General features: G+C 39.6%; 1 protein-coding gene across 1 annotated transcript; it reads right to left on the bottom strand.

Annotated features, from left to right (window-relative positions):
• Positions 1–757: 757 nt before the first annotated feature.
• On the bottom strand, positions 758–27,905 carry TMEM165 (transmembrane protein 165). Its single transcript, XM_019962776.2, has 6 exons — positions 27,461–27,905; positions 17,053–17,278; positions 6,904–7,079; positions 6,185–6,367; positions 2,373–2,478; positions 758–1,584 (listed from the first exon to the last, which is right to left on the bottom strand). Exons 1-6 carry the CDS (start codon positions 27,665–27,667, stop codon positions 1,508–1,510), a joined length of 975 nt encoding a protein of 324 aa, XP_019818335.2. The 5' UTR covers positions 27,668–27,905; the 3' UTR covers positions 758–1,507.

Raw genomic sequence — 27,905 nt, 5'->3', positions numbered from 1 at the left:
AGCCCAGTAAACCTGACTTGCTCTGGGTCTGCTATTACATATACTTCACACAAGGAACATGTGGAGGTTTCTACAGAACTGTTCTTCAGGTCTGTAGCAGCTTCTGGTAGCAGTGTTACTGCACATGGTAATAGAGCACATCAGGCTGGGAGAAGGCAGGTATACTGCTTGGATGGAACATTTGGTATGCAAGTTACAACAACTTAAATGACAGTGATTAGTGAAATTGCTGTGATGAGGCGGCCTTCACCATAATCAGTGATTGTGGTCTCTAGAACTAAACTGTCCAGTTTGACCCCCTGCTGTACCAAGAGTTAACCTTTTAAAAAAAATTTACATTTAGTACCTACTACCTCACAGAACTTTGTGAAGGTTTATTCAGTTGCTAAGTCGTGTCTGACTCTTAGTGACGCCAGGATTCCCTGTCCTTCATTATCTCCCGGAGTTTGTTCAAACTCCTATCCATTGGGTTGGTGATGTGATCCAACCATCTCATCCTGATGCCTCCTTCTCCTCTGCCCGCAATCTTTCCATCAGGGTCTTTTCCAATGAGTCGGCTCTTTGCATCAGGTGGCCAAAGTATTGGAGCTTCAGCATCAGTCCTTCCAGTGACTATTCAGGGTTGATTTCCTTTAGGATTGTTAAGGCTAAGATAGTGGTTTAAAACAGACAACTTCAGAAACTGGTTTATAAATACCAATATGACTTTGATAAATGAGGAAATTAGGAGCCAGCATAACACACAAGGAAAAACAAGCACTGGTCATACCACTTTTATTTATGTTGTATGTTACATTGTTTATTCAATATAGAAAAAATATGAATACACTCACAGTATTCTCTTAATTTGGTAATTCCACATGGTCAAATATTGACTGTTACTGTATTGGGTTTTCTACCCAATTAAAAAAGAGGAAGAAAGGACCTGGCAAACAGTTGTCATGTTAATAACAGCAATACCTTTCTCTTGCTCTTAAAAGACAAATTTTGAAAAGACTTCTGATAAAATTACTGCTTACTGGCTCAGGAAAATGTTTTAAAAGATAGAAATTAATTAATTCTTTCCCCCAGGAAGAATTTTAGGATAAACATCTTAAAACACCCTGGTTATCCAGGAGAAAATTTATATTCTTTACAAAGGGGTCAGTCAGTGCTGAAAAAAAATCAAGTGGCAGACCCCCCTGAACAACAGTTCTCTACATAATACTACCCCCACCTCACCCCCAGCCAAAAAGAAAAAGCCAATAAAATAAAAACGGAGACCTTATGTTAACATAATTATGCTGGAGAAAAGGAAAAATTCACACAAATATCCGGTTTCTTTTAAAACTCCATTTTGCAAATACAGTCAGTGATTATTTCTTTTGGACATAATACTTCCATTAAGTGGGTCAAACTCACAAATCAGTACTACAAAATACAGTATTTTCCATCACTTTTAGTTGTAATATACACTATGTACATAAAGTTACCTATCTTAAACTAAATACAAATGAACAATAGCACATTAAAAACCAGAATCGGGACTTATAAATAGTGCAGAAAATGCAAACGCCAAAAATACGATGCCTCCTATGATTGTCACTGTAAGAGAACAGAAAAAAGTTAAAAGGCAAATTCCTCTAAGCCATGATGTTGCCTATTCTTCTAGCAAACTAACATTAAAAAAAAATTAGAAATACTTCAACCTCATTTCCACAGTAAAATACTTAACGTACCCAACTCTAAACAGTTAAGAATCAGTTTATTTTCCAGCACTGTTTTAAAAACAATTATATTAAATTCAGACAGTGCTGATAAGCAACAATAGAACTATAACTCATCTTAAAAGCCAGTTATGGGGGTTGAAGGGGTGGAAAGGCTCAAAAGAGAGGGGATATATGGATACATATAGCTGATTCACTTTTGTACAGCAGAAACAATACTGCAAAGCAATTATACTCCAATTAAAAAAAATTATAAAAATTTTCAACAACTTCTGAACAAGCAAAGAGACTATTTCTATTCCATTTTTAAGATCAGCTACATAGGAAATTTTCAGCTGAATCAGTAAATATAATCTCCACCTACGATTCCCAATTCTGTATGTTTTCAAAGCTTAAAAGTTCTCAAATGTCCACATAATTGTTTCATTGACTTAAATGTTGACAAAAAGCTACTATGAATCCAGTAATGCTTTGATGTGACTTTATGTTTTACTAACATCTACACATGTGAAAAACGGCCCATGTTTGCACTAGCAGAACCAATACGCTGGACTTCTGATTATCGTAACATAGACATAGTTCACTTTCGAAGACACACACTCTTTTTCTAACCTCAGTGATTCTAAAAGTTAAATGGTATTTTCTAGTTAAAAAAATAAGACTGACCAGTTCTGACGGAGATTTTCTGTGCTATCATTCTTCCTCCGATGACTGCCAGGCCAGTGCAGAGGCAGTGTCCCACTGTTCCCCCCACTGCTACACCATAGGGATCCTAGAAACAAGGGCAGCGTTAATCTAAAGCCAAGCTGGAAACTGCCACCTGAGAAACACGACTACTTTCCAGCCATGAAAAGAGGACAGTAACAACACCAAAGCAGAAAAAAGTTCGACAAATTCAGGTGAGTTATTTATAAAACGGGTAATGGCTGCTTGAAGGAATATGTTCCAATTATACCTAAGACTAGAGATAAAAGGAAAATAAACTCAATGTGCAAGATCAAAAAAACCTAATCCAGTCTCTCAGCAGTTGCTGAACCTATCTCACATGCAATATTTCACTCAAGTGAGTGCTAAGGAGACAGCCTGGGCACCTCTTCCCTCAGGCAGTATTTGATACTCTAAGAAACTATGCCAGCCTTTACAGTGTTGTCTGACGATGCTTCCTAAGAAGAACCCTGCCTCTCAACCTCTGCTGAGCTAAAGCACCAGGACACGGTATCATTCAGTACACAACTGCCACCATAGCAGACTGGAGGCACTCAGACTGGGAGACCAGTGAAAGTTTTCCAGAAAAGACAGCGCTGAAGGACAAGCTGGATCACCTGACTTGGCAGCAGGCCAGCAGCAGGAGACAGCCCTGGAACACCCGTGTGTTTCTAGAGAGAACCAGTGTCGCAAGCAAGGAGTCCATCATGGTAGGAGGGGGGGTGTCATGAAGCCTCAAGTTTAGACTTTTTAAGACACTGACTGGTTTGTAACTGGGGAGTGATATGACAGGTTGTGCTTTAAAAGTTAAGTCTAAAGTGAACTGGAGGGAAAGAAGACAAAAGCAAGTGATCAACTGAGAAATTCCTCCAGTAGCCCTGGGAAGAGAATGCTGGCCTGTATTGGCATGGGAGCCCAGGCAGAGAAAAGCAGATAGATTTGAGAGAAACTGAAACATGACTGATATATCTTAATGACAAATGACAGGTATGAAAAAAATCAGACACTCAAGTTCCTTACCCATAATTCTCTAGATGAATTGTAGTGATACCAAGGTGAGTAAAACAGGTAGAGGAATAAAGGAAAATGGAGAAACCATGTGTGGATGCCAACAGAAGTTAAAAGTAAAGTAAAGAAGTTCAAGAATCATTTGGGTTCACTGGAGAAGAAGCGATAGGACCGAAAATAATAATCCCAGGAGAGAAGGGTGGAAGCTGTTGACGATACAGTCATGAGGAAGGCAGCACTGAAGGATGACAGCAGAAGAGCAGCCCAGGGGAGACTGAAGAGGTGACCAAGCAAGTAGCCTCCCAACAAGACCACGGCAGGACCCATCTGTGGCTGCAGTGAACTTAAAACACCGCTGAGTCAGAAACTGTGGAGTCCAGTGTGTTTAGTAAGCAAGGAAGTAGAGCCAACTCCTGTTCCCATCACAGCCAAGCTCTCCAAGGCTGAGGGAAGTAGGGCACGAAGAAGCTTTATATTTCGAAGAGAAGCAGAGTTAAGGGGGGTAGAACTTTTTTAGGTGAGAAAAACTCGTGCATGCTAAAATGCTAACAAGATTGGCCTGGAAGAAAGGCAAAGATTCTAAGCTTTAGGTGGGAGCATAGAGGGCGGAGACCCGAACAGGCGGGAGAGCACTACCACTGTGATGGGTGGCGATGAAGAAATGACTTCTGCTTTCCTCCGTGAAGTAGGAAGCAGGCCCATTTGCTGGGGTGGGCAGTGTGTGCGCGAACTGGGGAAATGGAGACAACTGGACATGTGTTCACGCAGAACGGAAGAGTGGGACTGCGTTCCGCAGATTCTGTGCGTCACACCCTGTAAAACTAATAGAAGATGATTTCATTCTATTTTAAAATGACACCTGAAAAATCACTGGATTAAATAAAATGGTTCCTTTAATACAGAATTTTTCAGTCTTTGTTATTTTGTATATTCCATCTTCAAAACGAAAAACATTATAGTGTTTGCCAAATTTACTGGACCCTGGAACCTTTTTCCTCAACCTTTTTCTTTGTTGTTGTTTAGTACCTATCAACATCTCAAAGGACACTAGAGGATTCTGTGAAATTCAAAGTGGGAATGCTGAATTCTACTGGAAATAGAAATGAAGTTTAGTCTAAAATGGAGTGAATTAGACTACAGCATGGATTATACAAAAAAGTTACCCCCCCCAAATTAAGAATATTAAAGTAACAAAAATAGACAAGTACATCTGTGCCCCTGAAGAGCTCATTACCTGTCCCCGTGGTGCCGAGTGTAGAAGGCGGCTAACGCCCAGTGCCCCCTGTGTCTGGGACCCTACATGCATCGGCTTGTTTCAGCCCAAAACCACCCAGGAAGCAGATGCTGCAGTAATGTGCTCACGTGGCAAGAGACTCGACCCCAGGAAGCATACGCTGCACTGCTGGCAGGCAAGCAGTGGGCCACAGGAACCCAGGGAATGCTGAGCCTGTCCCAAGTTACTCTGTGCCACTTAGGTGACAGTATTAAGAAAAAAGCAACGATTCTGCCATGATAGCTCACATGGCAGAACCACCACCACCACCACGAAATGGTCACTTACTTTCAAGTCCCAGTTCTGGCAATCTGAATGCCAGTAAAAAAAGGCTACAAATCAAGAAAAATATAGGACAAAGCCATTAAAATGACATTTAAAAAGAAAGTTTATTTTTAAACATAGGACTCAAATGAAAAATTGAGTTCCCTATTTTCTCCCAAAAATACAGCATTTTTGAGGCTTCTTTGACAAAGCTGTCCAGCTTTAACTATTTTAGCCCTGGCCTTTCAATTCTTGTTTTATATTCTGAACTGCAGCCTATGCTGAGCAACTCATTGTTTTATGGTAGATACCTCCTAAGAGTTAAAAACAAATTCAAATCAAGCTTGCTATCTAAAATCTTACCATCTGACTAAAAACAATGTAATTTAATAGATATAAAATCATAAATAGCATCAGTTAGGATCAACAAGAGCTGAAAAGTAGCAGCATTTCTGTCCCACAACTGTCTCCTCAGCAGATCTTAATCCATGTGAACAACAGACCCTCATGTAAACTTTACTAGTCCCTTCAGAAAAAATAAGGATTTAACATTTTCTTTAAAAAGCTATTTTTACAGAGTGGCACCTGACAGCGCTGAACAAGACAGAGCAGAAGAGCCTAGTCTTGGCTCTAGTCCTTGTCCTTGCTACCAACTGCCAGCTGGCTTCTGTCCTAGTGACAAGCCACCTCTCTGGGCCTCAGGAATTGATCCATAAAGAAAAGGCTAGGACAAGATGATCTGAGATCTCCTCTGCCTTAGTATCTTAGGACTGAGTAACCTAGGGCTAAGACAAATTTTCTAAGTAACCTTTGCAACACTCAAATTATTTTTTTAGCACAAGGAATGGAAGAAACCAGAGACACCTACTTTTAATGCTTTAGGCATTTGCCAAACTGGCCTTTAATAATAATATACCAGTTTATGTTCTCAACAAATATATAAAGGAAGGTTCTGAGAAAAGAAAAAGAAAAAAAAAAAAACTAAGCCATAACAACAGCCACACCGTCATTTTGGCAAAACTGAAAGAGGAGTCAAAAGAGAGTAATCTGATTGATTGCAGAAACTGGGAAAAGGTCAGTTCTAAAGGTTAGCATTGTTATTAGATCTAAAACGTATTGTCAAGCATACGAAGTCATCCCTTGACCCACCTTGACTCTGTCCAGTGACCTCTGGAGCAAAGTAATGTTAGTTTTAATACAGAAGCAGTTGTCTCCAAGTACCACTTACCTCTCTAGCTGCCAAAACAATTGTAGTCAGTTGAGAGCGATCACCCCATTCTGCTAAGAATGTTAATGTAAGAGCCTGAACAAAGATGGGTGAAATAAAATGCAGCCACTTTTTCTGAGGTATTGTTGTGCTTGTACCCGTTTCAACATCTCCTGGTCCATTTAAGAGTTTGGTTCGTTGAAACTAAATTAAAAAAAAAAAAAAAAAGACATTAACCCCAGAAACCAAGTCAGTATAGCCCAAAATGCTTAATCGTTCTTTTAAAGAGTGTTTAAAGTCTATGGGAATATGCTCTCAGAAGCTAAAGTTATGTGATCCCAACTTATCTTTTGAACCACTGGTCTCACATGGCAACAAATGCAACATTCTCAATTTTTCCAATTCTTCCCAACAAAATAAATAAAACATTATTTATCGACCACTTGTTACCCTAGATGTTGTGGAAAGAAACAGGGAAAATTATAAACAAGTTCCTGTTTTTCAGGAGCTTATAATCAATCTAATTAAGAAACCTGATTACACATTTATCCCTGAAGCCTTTCTCTACCAGATTTCCACTCACCCAGTCCTATCACAGCCACATGTAAGAATGGAAACCAAACAAAAGAAGCTATTTCTGTGTAGCCCACACACCTCACAGATACGGATGACCACTGAAAAGCTTTATATAGTGCTTACTCTTCATAGTTGAGTGCCTTTTTAACAGCACTCTGACTTACTTCTTCATCTTTTTTCTTTAATTCTGCTTGAACTTCTTCTAGTTCCTCTTGACCTTCATCTGGACTCATCTTTAAGCCTTCCCGAAGCATTCTAATGCCAAAAATGGCAAATAATGCAGTTGAAACATAGTATGTATACACCCTGGGGATGACAGTGGTGGCATAACCAAACAAAACTGCAAGAAAATGCAATGATATGTCTGATTAATTAGCAGATTATACACCAACCAAAGAAACAGCTAACTTCAGAAGTCATCATTTACCCCTGTTTTAAAGGGAAAATGGTTCACATTAGAAGCTAACAGGTAAGAACCTTAAATTCTACTTCTTTCTCTCCACTAATATTGAGCCCTTAGGTCTAACCAATGACCTATCTATCACAGCTTAGCAAGAAATCAGTGGTGCAGCTGAAGGTGGCAGAGGTTCCACACAGATCTCTCGTGAGATCTAAAGATAATCATCTCCTCTTCAGACACCTTCCGCCAGAGGCTGGCTTGCCACAGGTCATGCAGGGCACAGTACTTTAGTTAGGAGAGTAACTTTGATGTACGCTACACATCTCATGATCTTATAACCTGGAAGCTATACGACTGTCCTACGTGGTATTTCTTCATCACAGATCTAAGTTACAAACCTCTATCGTGAAGAATCATGACAAGATTCTCATGTGGCATGATTGAAACTATGCTTCTTTGCAACTATTTAAAATAAATATACTTTACGAAGGAAAACAATTCCATATATATATATACACATACACACATATATACATAACAGACTCAACCTTATTCAGTATTATTCTTTCCTCTCATTAAAGTAGAGAGGGATAACTGTATAAGTTACACAAAAAACTACACCTGGAACTATATCAAGAATCCAAACCCTAACTGTGAAACACATTCACGTTGCTAATATGAAGTTAGTAATTAAAAACTATGGCAGGGCCAGAGGGCATTTCCATATATATAATAAATACAATTACTCTTCACTTCACCAGCTCTTTTTCTAAAATGGGCACAACACTTATAAAACTGCCTAATCAGATATATAACTGCATAGGTGAACCATTCCCTGATTCATTGTATTACAAAATGAAAAACTTTAAAATCATGTTTAGAAATGTAAACCTATGCTTCTGTGCATATCAATATTGCCCCCCCCCCCCCACAAATACACAATACAGACATATTTTCTAGTTCTGTCCACTGAAAAGGCCCAAATGTCTTAGTAACAATGAACCAACTTTGCACTCAGATCTTGGTTTCTAATGTGCTTCCCACTAAAAGGCTCTTCAGAGAAATTGCTAATTCCAGTACTGGGCAAAGTAGGTATAAGATGAACCCGCACTATCTTATTATATTAGAAAGGAAGGAAGAACAAAAACAAAAAATAGCATGTCACAAGGACACAGGAGTCATCAGCCTGGAGGGGTTTCCAGCTGCCCTCTTGTTAATTTAAGGAACAATATAGTTAAGTAATTAATTATAAACCACTGAAAAAAAGGAGTTCATCAGTTTATATTAATAATAAACAGACAAACCAATGTGAATGGGGAGAGTTCTTTCTTGGAATAGCATATCAGGGCTCACTGGTAAATGTGGATGGGGTTTTGGAATTAGCCAGTATTTTGCAAGCATCGAGGCAGAGTTCAGATCATGTGAGAGCCATCAATTGATGCTAAACAATGGGGAGTAGGGTATGTGTACTGTCTTAAAGTGTCTCCCAAAAGATTACAAATTAACTGTGAGGGAGGATGAAGACAGTGTACCCTTTACTAGGAGATCATCAGTGAGGGACAAGTGGACGCCACATGCTTCCAGGTGTGACACTCTTCAGAGGGGCACCGTCGGCTCTGCAGGGTTCTAGTCAAGAATGCGTAACCCCAATCTAGTCACGAGGCAAAAACCACACAAAGGCAAGATGAGGAGCTGCCCATTAAAGGGGGAGGGGGATGTAGTTTCAAAAAAGTATTATAAAACACATAAGAAAAGCCTATAGAAACATCTCAGATTAAAAACTAAAGAGAACTAAATGCACTATCTGACCTAGACTAGATCCTCTACAGAAGGATAGACACTATCATCAGATCAACTGACAAAATTAAAATATGGATAAGATTAATGTATCAATCTATGTCTATAAAGATGTATACTGTGTATATATACTTTCTCTATAGATATATAAAACGTGCATATATACACATATTGTACACCTAGAGATACATAGAGATATAAAGAGAGAGGTCACAAATGCTAAAGCAAATATGGTAAAAATGTTAACAGGTGATTCTGGATAAAAGGTATATAGGTATCCGACTATCTTATTTTGCAACTTTGTAAATTTAAAATATTTTCCATAAATGGTTTTTAAAATCTTAGAAAGAAATGCAGCAAATCTTTTAAATCTCCTCAATTTAGTTTTCCTTTTATCTTCAGATAATCTAAAAGAACTACTTACTGACACAATCCCATGATTTCTGCCTTGACATCTCCACAGAGAGCAAAAACCTATCTGGCACTATAACATTGTTCTTCTTCCCCTGGTTACTGTCCCTCTATCTCCTCTTTGGAAGCCTTTCCTCAGACACCCGAGTACTTTGGTTCTGCGAACAATGAGAGGTTATTTCTCTTTAAGCAAATGGTTTGCATCAAGTCAAAAATCACTGACTTACAAGTAATTAAACTGAAAACATGTGGCACAAGAATATTAGTTGAGGGGGGACTAAGTGGGCCAAGGGTTAAAAACTATGCAGAATGTCAATATTTACGGTACCTTTTTTTTTTCCAGAAATAAGAATGTAACTAGAAGCAGGGAGTGTCTTAGAAACCAAGAGAATAAAAAGATGAGAATGCCCATGAATGTGGTGTGAGGGGCTCATTAAAATGAAAACTGAACTCTGTAATAAGGAAAGCTGATGACTGAAGGCTTTGAAACACAAAGACTTTCCAGTTTGTGGAAGATGAAGTTTGTGAGATCTATTTCCGTAAGTTCAACTTCCACAGGCACATTCCCTTAAAACTCCTCTTGCCTGTAGCTGAGGAGTTGCGGGTCCTCCATGCCCACATCCCTTCACAGCTGCCCTCTGCCCCTCTACCAAGATGCCTTTCACCCAGCTTCCTACAGTGCCTTTCTCACAGCATAAAAAGATATCCTAGGGCACCAAAGAGAGGGTCTGAAATACTGATACACCTAGTCAAGGCATCATAACCCAGAGATAGGGCTTCGGGTCTTCCCTGTCTTACACAAGTTTCTAATGTCATGGCATTGAAATAATAGCATGACAGGCACCGGAAACAATGGCCATGGATGAGAAATAGAGTATTTTGGCTTCAGTGGGAATAGTTTTTACTTAGAAATTGTGCTTCTTTCATTCCCCCAACCAGGGGCATGCTTTTCCCTAAGGCAGAGTCTTGCTATAACAAAGAGAGCATCACAAAGATACTAAATCTCAGTGGCTTACTTCCCCATGCAGCCCAAGCCTAGCTGTGCTTCCAGGCCCAGTCCCACCAGCCAGCCATTTTAGAATCAGAATTCTAAACAGACAGCTGCCATGGGACATATATATCATGTTTATTAAGTTAAAAAACCAAGTAAATGTTTTCTGATACAAAATACGCCTGACTTAGATGGTTTACTATGGACCAATTGTCATAGCAATTAGGCAGTGTGACAGACATTTTTCATAAATTGAATGAGCTAAATCTGTAGCTCCAAGGCCCCATTAAACATGTGATATAACACAACTTTAAAATCCCTTATTGATAAAAGTACACTGAAATTAAAAATATTTCAATTTTCTCAACTACTTCCTTCTAAATATATCCAGTTAAACAAAGGACCTCTAAATAAAAGACTAATATGTATCAGTACAGTCATTTGATGAATTTTAGAAAAACTTTTTTTGGTATACTTGATGGTATCCAACTGCTTTTAACAAAATTGACAGAAGGCCTTATTAAGTTGTCAGTTGGTAAATCACTTAAAATCACTTGGTGATAGACTAGTATGTGATTTTTGGCATATAACCCAGGAGTTCAATGGACTGAGTGACAAGGCTATAACAAAATTCCTTCCTGTCTACTTTTATGAATAAAATATCTCAGCCCTTATATCTATGTTTTTAATAGATCTTATATCTATTTTTATAAGATCTAATAGATCTTATATCTATTGTTTTTAAAGATCAGAACTGACTTTAAACCTAGCTTCATTCTAGCAATAAGTATCGTCCATGGACAATTTTAAAAGTACAGTTCTATCATCTCATTACGAGATGCATTTCCAACTTTTAAAAACTGTTTACTTAAATTTGTGATATTTTATTTTGATCAACTCTGTCCTAATAACTATAACTCAACTGATAAAAAATTTTAACATTTATAGACTTAATAAAGGAAATTTTCACTATGTTCTACAATTCAATTTAAAGATGTTTTTGCTACAGATAAATATGACAATGTGATCCACAAAAGACTTTCAAGCAAAAAATTTCATAGGGATAAAATTCTGTGAGGAAAGTAAACGAAAATAAGAATTAAAGGAGAGAAAAGATGTAAATTTCCAAATGTTTATTTATTATTAAAGGAATGATGGTGTTAGTGAAGGTAAGGATCAAACTCCCAATGGTATTTAGATTCCACTGGGTGTATCTTATTTTTGGCCACACCTCAGCATATGGAACTTCGCTCACAAGGGATCGAACCCACATTCCCTGCAATGGCAGCACAGAGTCTTTAACACTGAATCACCAGCAAAGTCCACCACTGGGTGTATTTTAAAGAACAGGGCAAGCAGACCCAAGACCTAGACAACTGGCGCAGGCCCACTCTGGTCAAGTCAGGAAGAAAATCAACGGTAACCTTACAGCTGCCTCTTGTTTAGTTGCTCAGTCGTGCCCGACTCTTTGCAACCCCATGGATTATAGCCCACCAGGCTCCGCTGTCCATGGGATTCTCGAGGCAAGAATACTAGAGTGGGTTGCCATCTCCTTCTCCAGAGGATCTTCCTGACCCAGGGATCAAACCCAAGTCTCCCGCATTGGCAGGTGGGTTCTTTACCACTAGTGCCACCTAGCAAGCCCACAGCTGCTCCATCTCCCAGCTCATCCCTTTGAGGCCCTCTTCCAGATCTGCCTTGAGTTTTATATGGTCGCTCCTTCCAAGGAACAAACTCACAAAAACTGAGAAGCTGCCTCTCTTGATGGGTCTGAATTTTAGTGAGAAATTTTGAAAAAAGCTAAAGACAAGAATGCCAGATGGAGGCTGTTCAGACATCAAGCTCTCTTCAGGGTGGGATGTAGCAGGAGGAGACACTCTCAGAACCACTGTATTACCCAGCAGCCCACCCTACTTCCACCAGGCATCCCTGGTCACAGACCCAACACATTTCTAGGCAAGCAGTTGGTTCTAAACAAGTATCTATTGAATTAATTAGCTTTTATTGTAATTAAGGGCTTCCCTGAATGGCTCAGCAGGTAAAGAATCGGCCTCCAATGCAGGAGACACAGGAGACTCGGGTTTGATCCCTGGCTGGAGAAGATCCCCTGGAGAACCAAAATGGCAGCCCACTCCAGTATTCTTGCCTGGAGAATCCCATGGACAGAGGAGACTGGTGGGCTACAGTCCAAACCCAAAGGGTCACAGAGTTGGACATGACTGAGCAACTACGCATGCATTGCAAATAATGTGAAAATATCCAAATAAATGGTTCAACGGCTGTGCCCTGGGCACAGCTGGGCCATACCCAGATGCAAAGCCTTTTTATGATAAGGAGGAAGAGAACTAACTGGTGTAGAACTAACCAGATGGCTTGCTTGTTTTACTGCATTTAATCTTACTATTCTTTAAGGATGGTGCTATTATTATCCTGAGTTTACAGCAAAGATTCTCCAGGGGCTTAAATAACTTAGAAAGTCATAATGGAGTAAAAATATAATTATTTTCCAATGACTTTTTAGCTTCAAACCTTTTCCCAATAAAGTCTTATCAAACAGAAGACAGTAAAATTTTTCTCAAAGGAAAGACTGGGGGCTTATAGCTCCCCCGACTGTGTAGCTTCCAGGCTTCATCCACCTCTCGCTGCAGAACCTCTTATCCTGAAGAAAGCCATTGGAAACCCTTGGATTCAGAGTCAGACACAGCTGCCTCAGAATCTCAGCTCCACTGCCTGTGAGCCATGAATGGATAATATGTCCCTCTCTCTGTCCATCTGTAACAGGACAGGGGCTTGTCCCAAAGAGGGCCTGAAGTGTCATGCACACAGATGGTGCTCAGCAAACAGCAGCCACGTGACCTGCTCCTGTTTGCATAATGAGCAAGCAGTAGAGGCTGGATTCAGCCCCAGGCTCAAGATGTCAGATTTCATGCCTTTCCTGCCACTTGCGCCCTCCAAAAGCAGCTCCAGGCCCCTAAATAGAACACAGAGAAAGGGCTCAGGATGCAAAGGCAAGCCAGTTTAGGAGCAAATCTGGAATGCTAACAAGAAAAAAACACTGTCATACTGGAAATTTCACAAAGGAAAGCAATATCCCCACACATACAGACTGCTGAAATTCGCCAGCACTGAACTCAACCACCTAGGGTGCATCAGTTCAGTGTGGACAAGGCTGATGAGAAAACAGTGCGGCAAACAGATCTGAGCGGCGCAGCAGGGTTTACCTGCCCTGAAAGACTGTTACACATGCATGACACCAGGGACTTCTTTCGTTTGGGAATTTCTTTCTTCATCAGTTTGCAAATGTAGTATGTATTTAAATACTATATAATAAATGTTAGAACACTGATAAGATAAAAAAATACCAACTGTAACAATTTAACGTTCAACATACCAAAAATTACATCTTTGAAACTTCTTGAATTTAAGATGAAAAGTGAGAGGGAGCACACAGTCTTTCAAAATGATTTTAGAGATATACAGGGAAGAGGCTTGAAGACCACTGATACAGCCTGTTCCTTCAAACAGTCCACATGAGAGAAGCTGTCAGTACCAGCAGTCAGAGGGAGACAGGCCAAGGGTCAGGACAGAAGAGATTAGCCCTGCTCAGACCTAAGGGACAGTAGCTAAACCCAAGCAGAGTGGGAAGAATGTATGAAGCCAGGTTCTGAGGAGGGAATGGGCAGAGAGAGGACAGTCTTTCAGTTGTCCTTAAAGATGGAAGTTTCAAAAATAAAATTCTCTGGTATTATTCAAACTCATTCCAAAAAGTGACTTCACCATTTACAACCTGTCCCACTTATCCTATTTCCTAGAATCAGAATTTGCTTTTGAAGAGAAAGTTGTTTTTATTGTGAAATATGAATAATGCTAATGCTAATACCCAAATGTGAAAAGTAGTAAATTTTAAAATTCAATAAAATACTCATTCTGTTTAAAAAGACAGACTTAACAAGCATCTCAGCAGCCAGTAATGGAGCCTGTCCTGTACTGTGCTTCAGGAGAAGTCTGCTGCACACTGAAAGAGTAGGGGTGAATGAGTACTTGAAATATAAGGGCTCGTTTTAATACAAACCACAACCCCATGAGGCAGTTATATACTATCTCCAGTTAATGGACGGGGAATTGAAGCCCAAAGAGGCTAGGTAACTTGTCATTAGGTTAAAACACAGCAGAATTAAACTTTAATCCAAGTCTGATGCTAAGGGGGAAACTCGTTCTTTTCCACCCAACTACATGGCTCAAGGTAGCTTTCGAATCAGAGACTAAACTATGTTCAATTATTTAGTGTTAGGTTTACGTTCTCTTGGTCTTAATTTTTTTTTTTAATTGAAGCCTATATAATAGTAACTCAAATAGTAACGCAAACTGGGACTCTAAGAATGTTTCATTCCTTTACTAATAATGGCTAAGAATAGCTTAATAGTACACAATACACTGAACATGATACCTCATTATTTGATTACCAAATGTCCACCAACAGGAAACACGCATTTCTCCGTGATGGCCTGAGTCCTACTTCTTAGATATCAGATATAAATAAATTTATCTGGACTTAAAAAGACAAAAAGAAAGCAAAAATATCCATAGCGAAAGCAAGGATCAAGGTACTGACAGCTCCTTTCACCTGGACTAGCTAAAGGAATAAGCTTTATCGGCGGTCTTCAAACCTCTTCCTTGCATATCTCTAAAACCATTTTGAAAAACTACTTAAGCCCTCTCACTTTTCATCTTAAGTTCAAGGAGTTTCAAAGATCTAATTTTTGGTATAGTGGGTAAAATTGTTAGTTGTTTTTTTAAAATGTTTGTCTTATAAGTGTTTTAACACTTATTACACAATATTTAAATTCATATTACATGTGCTTGTTAAAATCTGTCTTTTTAAACATATTATAATGAGTACTTTGAATCAAATATATAATTTTACTATTTTTTCCATTTGGATATTAGCATTAGTGAATAAATGAGGAGTATGTATCTTTGGTAAGTGATGCTGGGAACACTGGACAGCTACGTGTAAAAGAATGAAATTAGAACACTCCCTAAACACTAGACACAAAAATGAACTCAAAATGGATTAAAAGCCCTAAATATAAGACCGGGCACTATAAAACTCTGAGAGGAAAACGTAGGCAGAAGATTCTTTGACATAAATCTCAGAAAGATCTTTTTTGATTCACTTCCTATAGTAATTAAAATAAAAACAAAAATAAACAAATAGTATCTAATTAAACTTAAAAGCTTTAGCACAGCAAAAGGAAACCATAAACAAGAGACAATCCTCGAATGGGAGAAAATATGTGTAAACAAAGCAACTGACAAGGGATTAATCTCCAAAATATACAAACAGCTCCAGCAGCTCATTATTTAAAAACTAAATAACCCAATCAAAAAATGGAAGACCTAAATACACATTTCTCTAAAGATATACAAATGGGCAAAAAGCACATGAAAAGATGCTCATCATCACTAAGTATTAGCGAAATGCAAATCAAAACTACAGTGAGGTATTACCTCACACCGGTCAGAACAGCCATCATCAGGAAGTCTATAAGTAATAAATGCTGGAGAAGGTGTGAAGAAAAGGGAACCCTCCTACACTGTTGGTGGGAATATCAACTGGTACAGCCACTATGGAGAATTACATGGAGTTTCCTTGAAAAACTAAAAACAGAACTACCACATGACCCAGCTGGGCATATACCCAGAGAAAACCGTACCTCAAAAAGATACATGCACCCAAATGGTGACTGCAGCACACGACAGCCAGGACAGGGAAGCAATCTAAATGTCTATCAACAGAAGGATAGGTACAGAAGATGTGGTACATACACACAATAGAATGTTACCCAGCAGTAAAAAAGAAAAAAAAGAACAAAATAATGCTATTTGCAGCAATATGGATAGAACTAGAGCTTGTCATACTTAGTAAAGTCAGTAGGACACAGAAAGACAAATATTACATGACATCGCTTATAGTGAGTGAGTGAGTGAAAGTCAGCCAGCCTTGTCTGACTCTTTGCAACCCCACGGTCTATCCATGAGAATTCTCTAGGTTTCTTGCCTAGAGTGGGTTGCGACTCCCTTCTCCGTGGGATCTTCCTGACCCCGGGATCGAACTCAGGTCTCCTGCATTGCAGGCAGATTCTGTGCCGTCTGTGCTACCAGGGAAGCCCACAGATTACATGTGGAATCTAAAAAAATAAAAAAAGGGTAGGGGTACAAATGAACTTATTTACAAAACAGAAGTAGAGTCATGGATATGGAAATCAAGCTTATGGTTACCAGGGAATAAGGGCAGGGGGAGGCTGGGTGGCAAGAGATGAACTGGGAAAATGGGACTGACATATACACACTGCTGTATGTAAAACAGGTGACTAACAGTAACCTGCTGCACAGCGCAGGAAACTCTACTTAATACTCTGAAATGGACTAAACGGGAAAAGAATCTAAAAAAAAATGAGGAGCATGTATCTTGATTGTGAATAGCTAAAAATTTAATTTTAAAAGTGCAATATGGTTTTTAGGAATTTTTGTAGTGAAAACATTTTCTGTTTCCTAAGTTCTGGAACATGAACCAAATTCCAACCTAACTGTTGGCACGACCCAGGGACTCAATGCTGTCACGAGCATGTGTGCTCAGCCACTAGGGGGCCCTCAGTGCGGCCACACTTTCTCTCAAACGCAACAGACTCATCAAGGGGAAAAAGCACTCACCTGATAAACACGTCATTAGGCCCAAGGCAAGCATAGCACCAGCCAATACTGTCAAACGGTTATAGCGCATTGCCATGATGGCTGCTATAAAAAATGTCTTATCACCCAGTTCAGATACAATGATGACTGATATGGCAGCCACAAATGCATGGATAAATCCCAAATTAGTTTGGGTAGCTGGATCGTCTTTATTGGTATGAACTGGAGCAGCTGGTGTAAATCCTTTCTGAAATTAGAAAATACATATTAGCTGTTTTTTTAAAAATAATAATAATAATAAAATAAAATAAAATAATAGCATTATTTTAAATTATTTAACTTGTAGGTGAATTAAGATTGTTTTTCTATTGTAGTCATTAGACTCATTTACTGTCTAACCACTGCTTAGTGATGACAGCAACCTCTGATTGATGGTTGCTAAAATGGAAATCCAAGCACAAGTCTACAAAACAATTTAGAAAAAGAAAAGAGACCAGCTCTAGCCACACATTAAAATTACCCTATTTTCTAAATGCATGTGAATTGAGCTCTTAGCTATGCCTCATTCAAATCTTTGTTCATAATTTAGGTGTAAGACCCAAGGTATCCTTATCAAACTTTCAAGTAACAGGAAGCTGAGAGAAATTTCATGAACACTTAAGAGAACAAAGCAGGATCCGAAAGCTCTCAGTAGACTAGAGGAAGAGCTGGCTCTAGCTAAGCTGAGATCTAATATCGCTGGATATATGGATGGTCCTACACCAATACCCTAGGCTGTAACGTGGCCTAATAAAGAAGATAAGCTGAGTCTTTGTTGCTGTTAAGGCCATTTTGAGTTGAAAATGTGACAAAGTTCCAAAAAAAGCACCAAGCACTTTAAAGAGTTAATGACAAGTCCATCTTCTGTGCCTCACAGTCCTTCCCCAAAGTTCTGTACTGGCTCTGAGGCACCACATTTTAAGGCACCACCACCCTCTGAAGGCAACCTCAGACAGAAGAGAGTCTAAAACCAGGGGCTGGCAAGCTACTGGTAAGAGTAGATTCAGCTGAAAATTATTTTTTCATTTTTTATGGGATTGCAAAAAAAGAAAAAGGGAAGGAGGGAGGGAGAGGGTTGGAGAGAAGTAGGAAAGGAACATTAGGCAACAGAGACCCTAAGGGAGCCTACAAATACGTGGCCAAACCTAAAATATTTATTATCTGGCCCATGACCAAAAAAAAGGTTTGCTAACTCAGGCTGTAAAACAATCACATAAGGACTGGGTGCCTAATGTTCCAATAACTGAGAGAGTCTATATGAAAGTCTCTGTGGGCCCAAGAGATAGAAGTAAAAAGTTACAGGTGGCAGGTTATATATAGCTTAACACAGAGAAAAGAGTTCTGCCTCATGGGGGTTTCCAGAGGTTGAAATGGACAGCTAGCCTGAGTGCATTCTTAGTCATGTCCGACTCTCTGCGACCCCATGGATTGCAGCCTGCCAGGGTCCTCAGTCCGTGGGATTTTCCAGGCAAGAATATTGGGAGTGGGTTGCCGTTTCCTCCTCCAGGGGCCTTCCCGACCCAGGGATGACACTAGAGTCTCCTACACTGACAGGCCGATTCTTTACCCCAGAGCTACCTGGGAAGCCCATATGACATAAACCTGACTCCCTAAGTCCACGATAAGGGTCAGAAAACCTTATTAAAGCACTCCTCAGACTAGACCTCTAAGGTAAAGATTTGGGAAATTTAACAATGCAGAAAATATTTGGCGTTAGGGCTAAATTGAAAGGGCAGCTGTGGAAGGCCAGCTCATGATTAACCAAGTACCATTTATTCTAGCTTTCTCTCCGTCATTATTTTAATTCCAACTATGCTGGTTTTCTTTTGAAAATGAGTTTCCTTTCTATTTAAATACCCTGAGAGAATTAAACATGATAAAAAAAAATATGCATTTTCATTCAGTTTTCACTAATGCAACATTTTCCTCTTGGAAATACTTTTTGTATGAAAAAATCTTGTTCCAAAATATTTAGGACCTGAAATCCAAGAAAATATTTTAGGAATAAATATATACCATTTACAACCAATTTCAAACAGAAAATGTTTACTTTTAAAAACAAACACAATAGTGATCAAAACACATATTCTCCTAGTTTTTTGTTTCCCAGCTATAAAACAGAGGCCACGTTACTTAGCCTCTCCATTCCTCTATGAAATTATGAGGATTAAATAAAACTTGCCTTTTAAGCACAAAGCAAAACAAAAACTGATGCTTGTGAACTGTGGTGTTGGAGAAGACTCTTTAAGAGTCCCTTGGAAAGCAAGGAGATCAAACCAGTCAATCCTAAAAGAAATTAACCTTGAATAATCATTAGAAGCTTAAGTTGAAGCTACCAATACTTTGGACACCTGATGTGAAGAGCCAACTCATTGGAAAAGACCCTGATGCTGGGAAAGACTGAAGGCAGGAGGAGAAGGGGACGACAGAGGATAAGATGGTTGGATGCTATCATCGATTCAATGGACATGAGCAAACTCATGTGTGAGCAAACTCAGGGAGATAGTAAAGGACAAGGAAGCCTGGCATGCTGCAGTACATGGGGTCACAAAGAATCAGAAACAACTTGGTGACTCAACAACAGCAAAACAAAAACTATATATTCTTGAAATCTATATACAGAGCATAAAAAAAAAAAGCAACTTATAGTTTTTGTTATATATTGAGCTGGTTCTGGACAGCCCAAATTAGTGTTAAACAGCCACCAACCATGGTGTGATTAAGAATTTAAAACAAAAGTACCAGGGTATTATGGGGGGGGGGGGGTGGTGTGTGTGTGTGTGTGTGTGTGTGTGTACACTCAATTGTGTCTGTTTGCGACCCCATGGACTGTAACCCACCAGGCTCCCATATCCATGGGATCTGCCAAACAAGAATACGGAGTGGCTGTCATTTCCTCCTCCAGGGGATCTTCCCGACCCAGAAATGCAATCTCCATCTTGGGCAGCTCCTGCATTGGCAGGCGAATTCTTTACCACTGGGCCACCTGGGAAGCCCACTATGAAGATAGAGGATTTAAAAACTTAAAATGTTAATAAATGCAGAAAATGATGTTACTATTCATTCATCTGTTGTCAATTACCCAAGTAATAATTACTATGTGCAGGGACTAGCTTCTTTTCCTAGTTCATCTTCAGAGGGGCAGAATGTAATGGTTTAATACATGGGCTCTGGAGTCAAATTGTCAGCATTCACAGCCAAGACATCACTAGTTACTGTATGACCTTGGGCCAGTAAGTTTACCTCCCTGTGACTCAAGTTACATCTCTATGATGAGGGGTATCTGTCATAGATTGATAAGGCTGTTGTTAGGATTAAATGAATACACATAAAGCCCTGAGAACGGTGCCTAATACACAGTAAACAGTTGCAGTTAGTTATTACAGCACACCACAAACTTGACCAGTTAAATCATCCTAAAACTAATTTCATCATGACCTTCTTAAGCCTACAACATAAAATACAAATACTTAATTCTGGTAACTATACAAAATGTCCCATGTAATCACATACTGATTCCCAAAATGAATCTTATATTTCCTAGTGAAGGATGAGCCAGAGCAACACTGTCCAACAGTAAATAATGCAAGCCACATACTGTAATTTTTTAATTTCTAGAGAATTCTTTAGCAGTCCAGTGGTTAGCCAGATATTAAAAAATAAAAACAGATAAAATTATTTTTAGTATTATTTTATTTAACCCAATAGACCCAAAATACTACTCTAGGAATATTTTTCAAATGACAAATGATATATTTAACCCTCTTTTTTTAATCAAATCTTCCAATGCCAGTGTGTATCTACTCACTGCACACATCTCATGCACCTCTCAATTCGGACCTGCCACATCTTTTCAAGTGCTTAAGAACAGTCACATGGCTCACAACTATAGTATTGAACAGTGCAGTTCAAGAGTACCAGTTTTTGGTAACCACAAGCTTTCTATCATGCAGTCCTATTTCCCTTCCTAACGTCTTATTATCCTCCTCTTTATCTAGATTCCTCAAGATCCAATTTCTGTGGAACCTCTTGAGCAATGCCTACCCCAGCAACTCCAGCCCCTAAGGATCCCACTCTCCTCAAACTGAAGGCATGCTGTGGGCAATGAGTCATGGCAAGTACATGACTGAAACAGTTTGAGACAGGAACACTCAGGAAGTTAAACTTGATGTACTAGAAACAAGTATAAACATATTGTTATCATTTGTAATAGTTAAAAGAGACAAAATAACTAAATGTCCATACACAGGGAACTGGTTAATAAATGGTAGCTGCATTTACTGGAATATTATGGGCTAAAAATAAGAATGTTTCATATACACTAATAAGAAAAAAAATCACTAAGACATTTTTAAGTTGAAAAAAGTATGTTCTATGTATGTGGTCACTGTATTATGTTATGGGGTGGAGAGTCAGGCAGGTTTATAAAGCATACACACAGTTGCTAATGCTTAAGAAATCTCAGGAAACAGTAACAGTGGCCAGGGAAGGAACCAGGATGACTAGAACAGGTGTGGGCAAACTTTCTCTTAAAGGGCCAAATATTTAACCTCTTGGGCCATAAAGTTTCTTTGGTAATTACCCAATTGGTGCTAGGGTCTGAGATCAGCCATAGGTAATACTTAAATGAACGGCCTGCTGCTGCTAAGTCGCTTCAGTTGTGTCCGACTCTGTGAGACCCCATAGACGGCAGCCCACCAGGCTCCCTCGTCCCTGGGATTCTCCAGGTAAGAACACTGGAGTGGGTTGCCATTTCCTTCTCCAATGAATGGCCTAGCTCTATTCTAATAAAACGTTACTTACAAAAAGAGGCAATGAGTGGTAAACTAGTTTGCTGACCCCTGAGCTAGAATACAAAAGGAGACACACTTTTCATTCTACATTCTTCTGTACCTTTTGGATTTTTCACTATGCTCATGATTAAAGACACCTATTGTGCACCACTTCAAAAATCACTTGACCCAATCTCTTACCCCAGCCATGGATGATCAATTCTGCAAGCTGTAACTGGCTTCAGGCAGATCCAACCAGAAAGTAACCGTTCTGCACACCCTTATTCACTACACTACCCAGAAGTGTGGAGGAGTCGAACCCTACGGGCCAACCTTTTACCAATACCGAGGAATCAATTCTGAGGTTCATTTCATAAAGCTGCTGGAAAGTCTCAGCAGGATGTGTGCTAGTCACTCATGGAGCAGACAACTTGAAAATGCATGAGGTACATCAACCTCCTTCCCTGGACTGACAATTTGAAAGAAAACAGGCTTTATTCTGAGAACAGGGAGTAAACCATCAGATGAATGACTGGAGTAAGATAAGAAAGATAAACTGGGCCCACACTGAAAAGCCTGTATGTTTATGGACCAGCTTAGAGGCAAGGCAGAAGCCTTTTAAAGTTTTTGAGTAGAAGACACAAATGTAATTAAGGCACTGTGACTAACAGATCAGGACAGAAAGTAAAGAATACCAGCCACTGAACCAATTAATTAGGAGGTCTACTGCACAAGACTCATGTTGAAGACAAAATAAAGGAAAAAATCCTGTACATGGTGAGAAAGAAAAATAATAGAATTTTTAAAAGGCAAAGAATCAAAGATGCTATTCATATTCCTCTAAGGTATATGGGAAAGAGGAATAAAAATAAAGGGCCTGGTTTCACACATGTTCGACTTGAGGATAAAAAGCATTTCAAATAAAGATTTCCAGGAGGTTTGGAAATCCAAGAGATTTCAGAAATGAAACACCTGAGTTTAGGCCAGCATAGTCTCAAAGTATGTATTTGGTTGCTGGCAACCTGAATTTATCAGCTGGAGCTTTGCAAGACTAGATTTCTAAGGGAAAAGGCAGAAATTACATTGACAAAAATGAGCTGCAGACAATGTCTATATTTAGGGAAGGGAGTGGAGGAGGGAAACAAAGAGAAAATTGTCTTGGATATTTAGAGAGGCAGGCAGAAGAACACCACAGATGGTCAAGTTAGGGGCAATCAGCATTTCACTGAGCTACTAGCTAAATGCCGGGGATTTTCATACACACTGTTTTATCTGATACTCAAAAACCTAAAAGCTGTTATCCCAATTTAACATCAAAGAAGAAACTGAGAACCAATAGGGTTAAATAACTTCCTCAAGTTCATGCAAACTGAGGTAGAGTAGGACTCTTAAAAACGTAGAGAGTTAACAGTGTTAAAGAATAATTGAAAAAGAGCCCTGGATTTAGCAATTAATTAGGTTACAGGTATCCTTCAAAAATGAACTTTCAATATAAAGACATGGGATGATGCCAGATAACAGAAGACTAAAGCAAGGTGAAAAAGCGGCTAATTCTCTAGTTAGAAATTTCATTTATAAAGCTGAAGAAAAGAAACTAATACAATCAAGCAGTTAAAACAATTGCCTTTTGCCTCACCCCGTCCAATCAGGCAAAACCTGTGGGAATGTGTAAGCAGATAAAAAGGAACCTAAGAAAAGGAGAGGGTAAAGTTACGGAGGAAGTAAAGTGCTAGAGGTCAGGAGTACGGGCACATGGAGAGAGGAGGTATGGAAAGTGTGATAATTACGTCCATTTCAGAAGAAAGGCAGAAAGTACTAGCATAGAAGCCAATACTTAGATTAGTACAGGAAGGCCAGAGGCAGCGACTGTAATTCTGATTTCGGCATTCCACTGATCAGTTACACAGCGCGAAAGTAACGAAATACATTCTGCTCCTCAGTACAAATACCATTCTTGCAGATTTGGATCTAAAATCCATATTATTTACATCCTGAGAGTAGGGTCAGTAACTTATAATTAAAAACCAAAGACAAAAAACTTAATAAAACTCTTCTTTACTTAAAGTTAAAATTAGTTTGAAATTGCAAAACTGTGAAAAAGCACCCTCATTTAGAGAATAACCTTTTATTCTTTAGAATAAAAATATTCTAAATATCTAAAGATTCTTCTCTTTATCTTCAAGAAAAGGAAGAAAATAACAATTAACAATGAAAAAATTTCTATTCTAGTTCCAGAGTTCAAATGAACACATATGTATTAAAACTCATACAGATAGCTGCATCAGAATCTCCATCTACACATAATGAAACTAGTGAGGATGAAGACGCTTTCTTTTAAACAAAATCTACAGCCTGCTCCCAAGAAAAAGATTGATGTCCCTGCAAAAACAAAAACAAAAGTCCCTCAACAAGTTACCACACAAGAAGTGAGATTATCTGAAGATAAAGGAGTTTTGGAAAGCGCTTAAAACTGGCTTACAACTGTCTCCTTCCCATTGCTTTATTGTATCAAGTCAGAAAAACCTTTCCAAAGTTGGAAAAATGTGTGTAAAAATACATGCATAACTTAAACCGCGACACCATTGATAAACTTGGTTTTAAAAGATGGCGTTAAAATAAATAAAATTACATTTTATTATAAATATTCATGATCATCTTTTTATTTGTGGATGGCTTAGCTTTTTAAATATTTTTTATGAATTTACTGTTAATTCATATTAGAATAATATATTTAACAATTACATTTTTATCTTAATGAATGTTTATGTTTGCTTTTATAAATGTTACGGTTTTGCAATGTGTTTATAAATTTTGACATTTGAAATGCATTGTTTCATTAATTTTTTAAAAATTAACTGCTCTGATAGTAGAACACCAACATAATAAATGCAATAACATCAGATCACTTCATTCTGAATTAACAATGAGTAAGACAAGGGTCTTCATGCCTGATGGCTTCCGTCTTAGCTGTAAAGAGGTTAGAACTGGGAGTTTGGATTGGATGGAGCAGGACTGAAACTTAATGAAAACAGAAAAAAGTTTAAAATATTGTCTGAAAGGCCTTTGTGTTAAAAGATACTACATAAAAGAAATGGCAAGAAATAGTAAAGTAGAAACACAGTACAGAGAATTTGTTCTGGGTCAAGTGGTAGGCTTCTGCGGATTTATCAACAGAGCTTTACAACCAGAGCAATCCTTCCTTAGTCTTCCAGAATACACAGCAAATTGCAAATTACCTCTGTTAAATCTATCTGAACTCCCTGACCTAAAGGGACTTAATGCTTCTTGGAGTTCATACTCTGACAGGAAAGGAATAAGAAAAAAACTGAGTATGTCACTAGAGGTAAACTGCATAAATGAAAGGATCCCAGTGAGCAACAGTGCTTTTTTCATGGGTTTGTGAAATGGGGTTTATTTTTAACTGTAAGTTCAGAGTAAACTCCCTCAACTTCTTTTTTACCTCATTATAGAGAGAGAAAAAAAAAATCCAATGTAGAAAATCCTATTAGAAGTTCAGTAATCTTGCTTCAAAGCACCCTATAAGATACAACTACATTTTTACAATACATCTTACATTTGAAAGCTCCCTAATAAAGGAGATTTTTTTTCTTCCTCTCCGTTTTCAAAAGAGGAAACTAATATAGTGGCATGAAAACATATATTGATGTATCCTACACTTTAAAAAGATCTGCTGCAGGTAGCTGCAAAGCAAAACAGTTGAAACTTTTTGATATTCGGTGATGCTGAATCCTTGCTACATGGCTATTAAACTTAACTCTGATCATATCTTACTTCTACCAAGTGGACAAAAAAAAGCAAATGATACTTACATTACATAGTTTAGAAAATATGTGGGGAAAAAAAAACTCTTCCAACATACTGTAATACAAGAGGGAAAAAAAAAAAAAACAAACACTTGAGCCAAAACAAAAAGTTACATGAAAATACAATTAAAAACAAAATAATTAGATTCTACTAAAATACAGAAAAATTTCCTAGTGTCTAAGAAGAACCACCAAGAATATACCAAAATAGTAAAAACACAAATTATATTGTGCCTGTCCGTTCCCTCCAAACCCCCAGTTTTAAAGACAGGACTCTTAGGACACTTGAATATGGTCACTGGACACTCTTGCCTTTTTTTTTTTACACAGCTATACTTCTCCCAGCCGTCTAAAAGGGTATCAAGCGGCATACCTACCACTATTTGTATCTTAAAAATCACTATATGACCAAAACTTTAAGACCTGGAAAATAACATAACCCAAAATACTTATTGCTTTAAAATAAACTTCTGATAAAGAGTGAAATGACAGAAATCTAAAAGATGAACATTAAGAATGAGTTTCATGAATCAGCATTTCAGTTCCATTTCGGAAATGGACATGGCAAGCTGGGTCAGCTGGACCCAGGAGTCACAGGCAGGAGAGAGAAATCATTCTAAGTCAGAAATTTCAGGGAAGTCTTCAGAGAGGAGATAACCTGCTGCTTCTTGAGAAGTGGGAAAGGTTCTGAGCAGTGGGCTTCAAGCTCACTAATCCCCTTTTACTTATAGGTCTTTGTTGGAAAGCAACAGAGCACATGGCAGGCCTTGGATGTGAGTACAGTGGTGACTGGGAGTGGGGCTAAAAAGCCTGGAGGGGTTGACTGCAGTCAGATTACCAAGAAACCTGAATATCCTGCTGAAGAGGCTGGACTGAAATCAGCAAGCCAGGCAACTCACTGAAGATTTCTGAGAAGTAAAATGCAATTCAATGGTAGAAAGGTAAGTTAGGTGAGGACAGGCTGGAGGTAGCCTGGGGTGGAAATGTGATGGTTGAGTGCCCATGTCCTCTACTAGAAAAGACTACAGAGGATCTGAGTTCAGAAATCCAAACTGGAAATGAGGAGAAAGCCCAGGACCCAGAGTGGGATTAAATATAAAAATGCTGCTGAGATTTTGAACACTAGTCACTAAGTGATTATATTAACATAAATTAAGATGTTAATATCTACTTAGTGAAGGCCAAAATGCAAGATTCTGGTACACTTATAAATTTAGTCTTTGGCATCCCACACTGCTTGCATACAAAGACAGGCTATTCCTCTGCATTCCTCAGGGTTACTTACTGCAAGCCAGAGCACGTTTTTAACAGTCACCCTTCCTTATCCACATATATTTGGCAAAAATCACAAGTTGTGCAGAACTGAATTTGGTCAACAGTTCGGGATAAGCTGTTTCAACAATGAAATGACAGATGTTATTATTCTCAGAGAATACGAAAAGCCTTCCAGCTGCCCTCCGTTAAAAACTTTTTACTTGGGATGAGTATTTCCAGCTCTCTAGGATCCATCTGATCAACAAGACGCCCCGTTCCTCAGCAGCATCTGCATCCTCCCGAACTAAAGGTTTACAGTGGGCTCCCAGCTCTGCTCTCCCCTCCCCCATAAGGAGCCGGGCGAGGCCAGCGCCCACCCGGGAAGGGCACACTCCCCGGTCTTCCACCCCGGGAAGCCGGGGCCGAGGTCCCCTCCCCGCGCCGGCAGCCTGAGTCGAGGGCGGCGCTCCGGCAGCGGCAAGCCTGGTACCCGGCGCCGCCGGCTCTGCAGCCTCGCCCTCCCGGGCCCGTCCCGCTTACCTCGACCCGGGCCGGCTCGGGGCCCTGCACGGCCGCGGGCTGCGGCTGCAGCTGCTGGGCAGGCGCTGGCGGTTCCTTGTTCCGGTGGCTGAGGGCTTCGTCGGGTACGGCCCGGACCCCGGCCGGGGCCCACAGCAAAGGAACCAGCAAGACCAGAAACAGCCCGGGCGCAGATGCGCGGCCGCTACCCCGGGCCGCCGCCGCCATCCCGCCCGCCGAGACGGCCGCGCACCGGCGTCTCAGGAGGAAGTGCGGGTGACTGGAAGCTTCGACCCCGAGCCGTTCCCGGACGCGCCCCCCACGCCTCGCCGCCGCGGCTCAGGGAGGAGCCTGCAGCATGCGGGAAGTGACCAACGGAGGACGTGAGACAGGGCGGGCCGGCGTCTACCGCCGGCGACTGGTCCTCCCCCGGCCCTGACCACACGACTCTGCCAACTGTCTCAGT

This window comes from Bos indicus, chromosome 6, assembly GCF_029378745.1.
Source record: "Bos indicus isolate NIAB-ARS_2022 breed Sahiwal x Tharparkar chromosome 6, NIAB-ARS_B.indTharparkar_mat_pri_1.0, whole genome shotgun sequence".
NCBI lineage: Eukaryota > Metazoa > Chordata > Mammalia > Artiodactyla > Bovidae > Bos > Bos indicus.
Note: the sequence above shows the minus strand (reverse complement) of the source record. Positions and strands in the feature narration are given on the sequence as shown.

Excerpts from the sequence above, each read along its gene's own strand:
- TMEM165 (XM_019962776.2), bottom strand. The coding sequence starts at position 27,667 with ATGGCGGCGGCGGCCCGGGGTAGCGGCCGCGCATCTGCGCCCGGGCTG. Across the intron at positions 17,279-27,460 it reads CCGAGCCGGCCCGGGTCGAG|AAAGGATTTACACCAGCTGC; the intron begins GTAAGCGGGACG and ends TTCTAATTTCAG. Across the intron at positions 7,080-17,052 it reads CCTAATGACGTGTTTATCAG|TTTTGTTTGGTTATGCCACC; the intron begins GTGAGTGCTTTT and ends ATTTTCTTGCAG.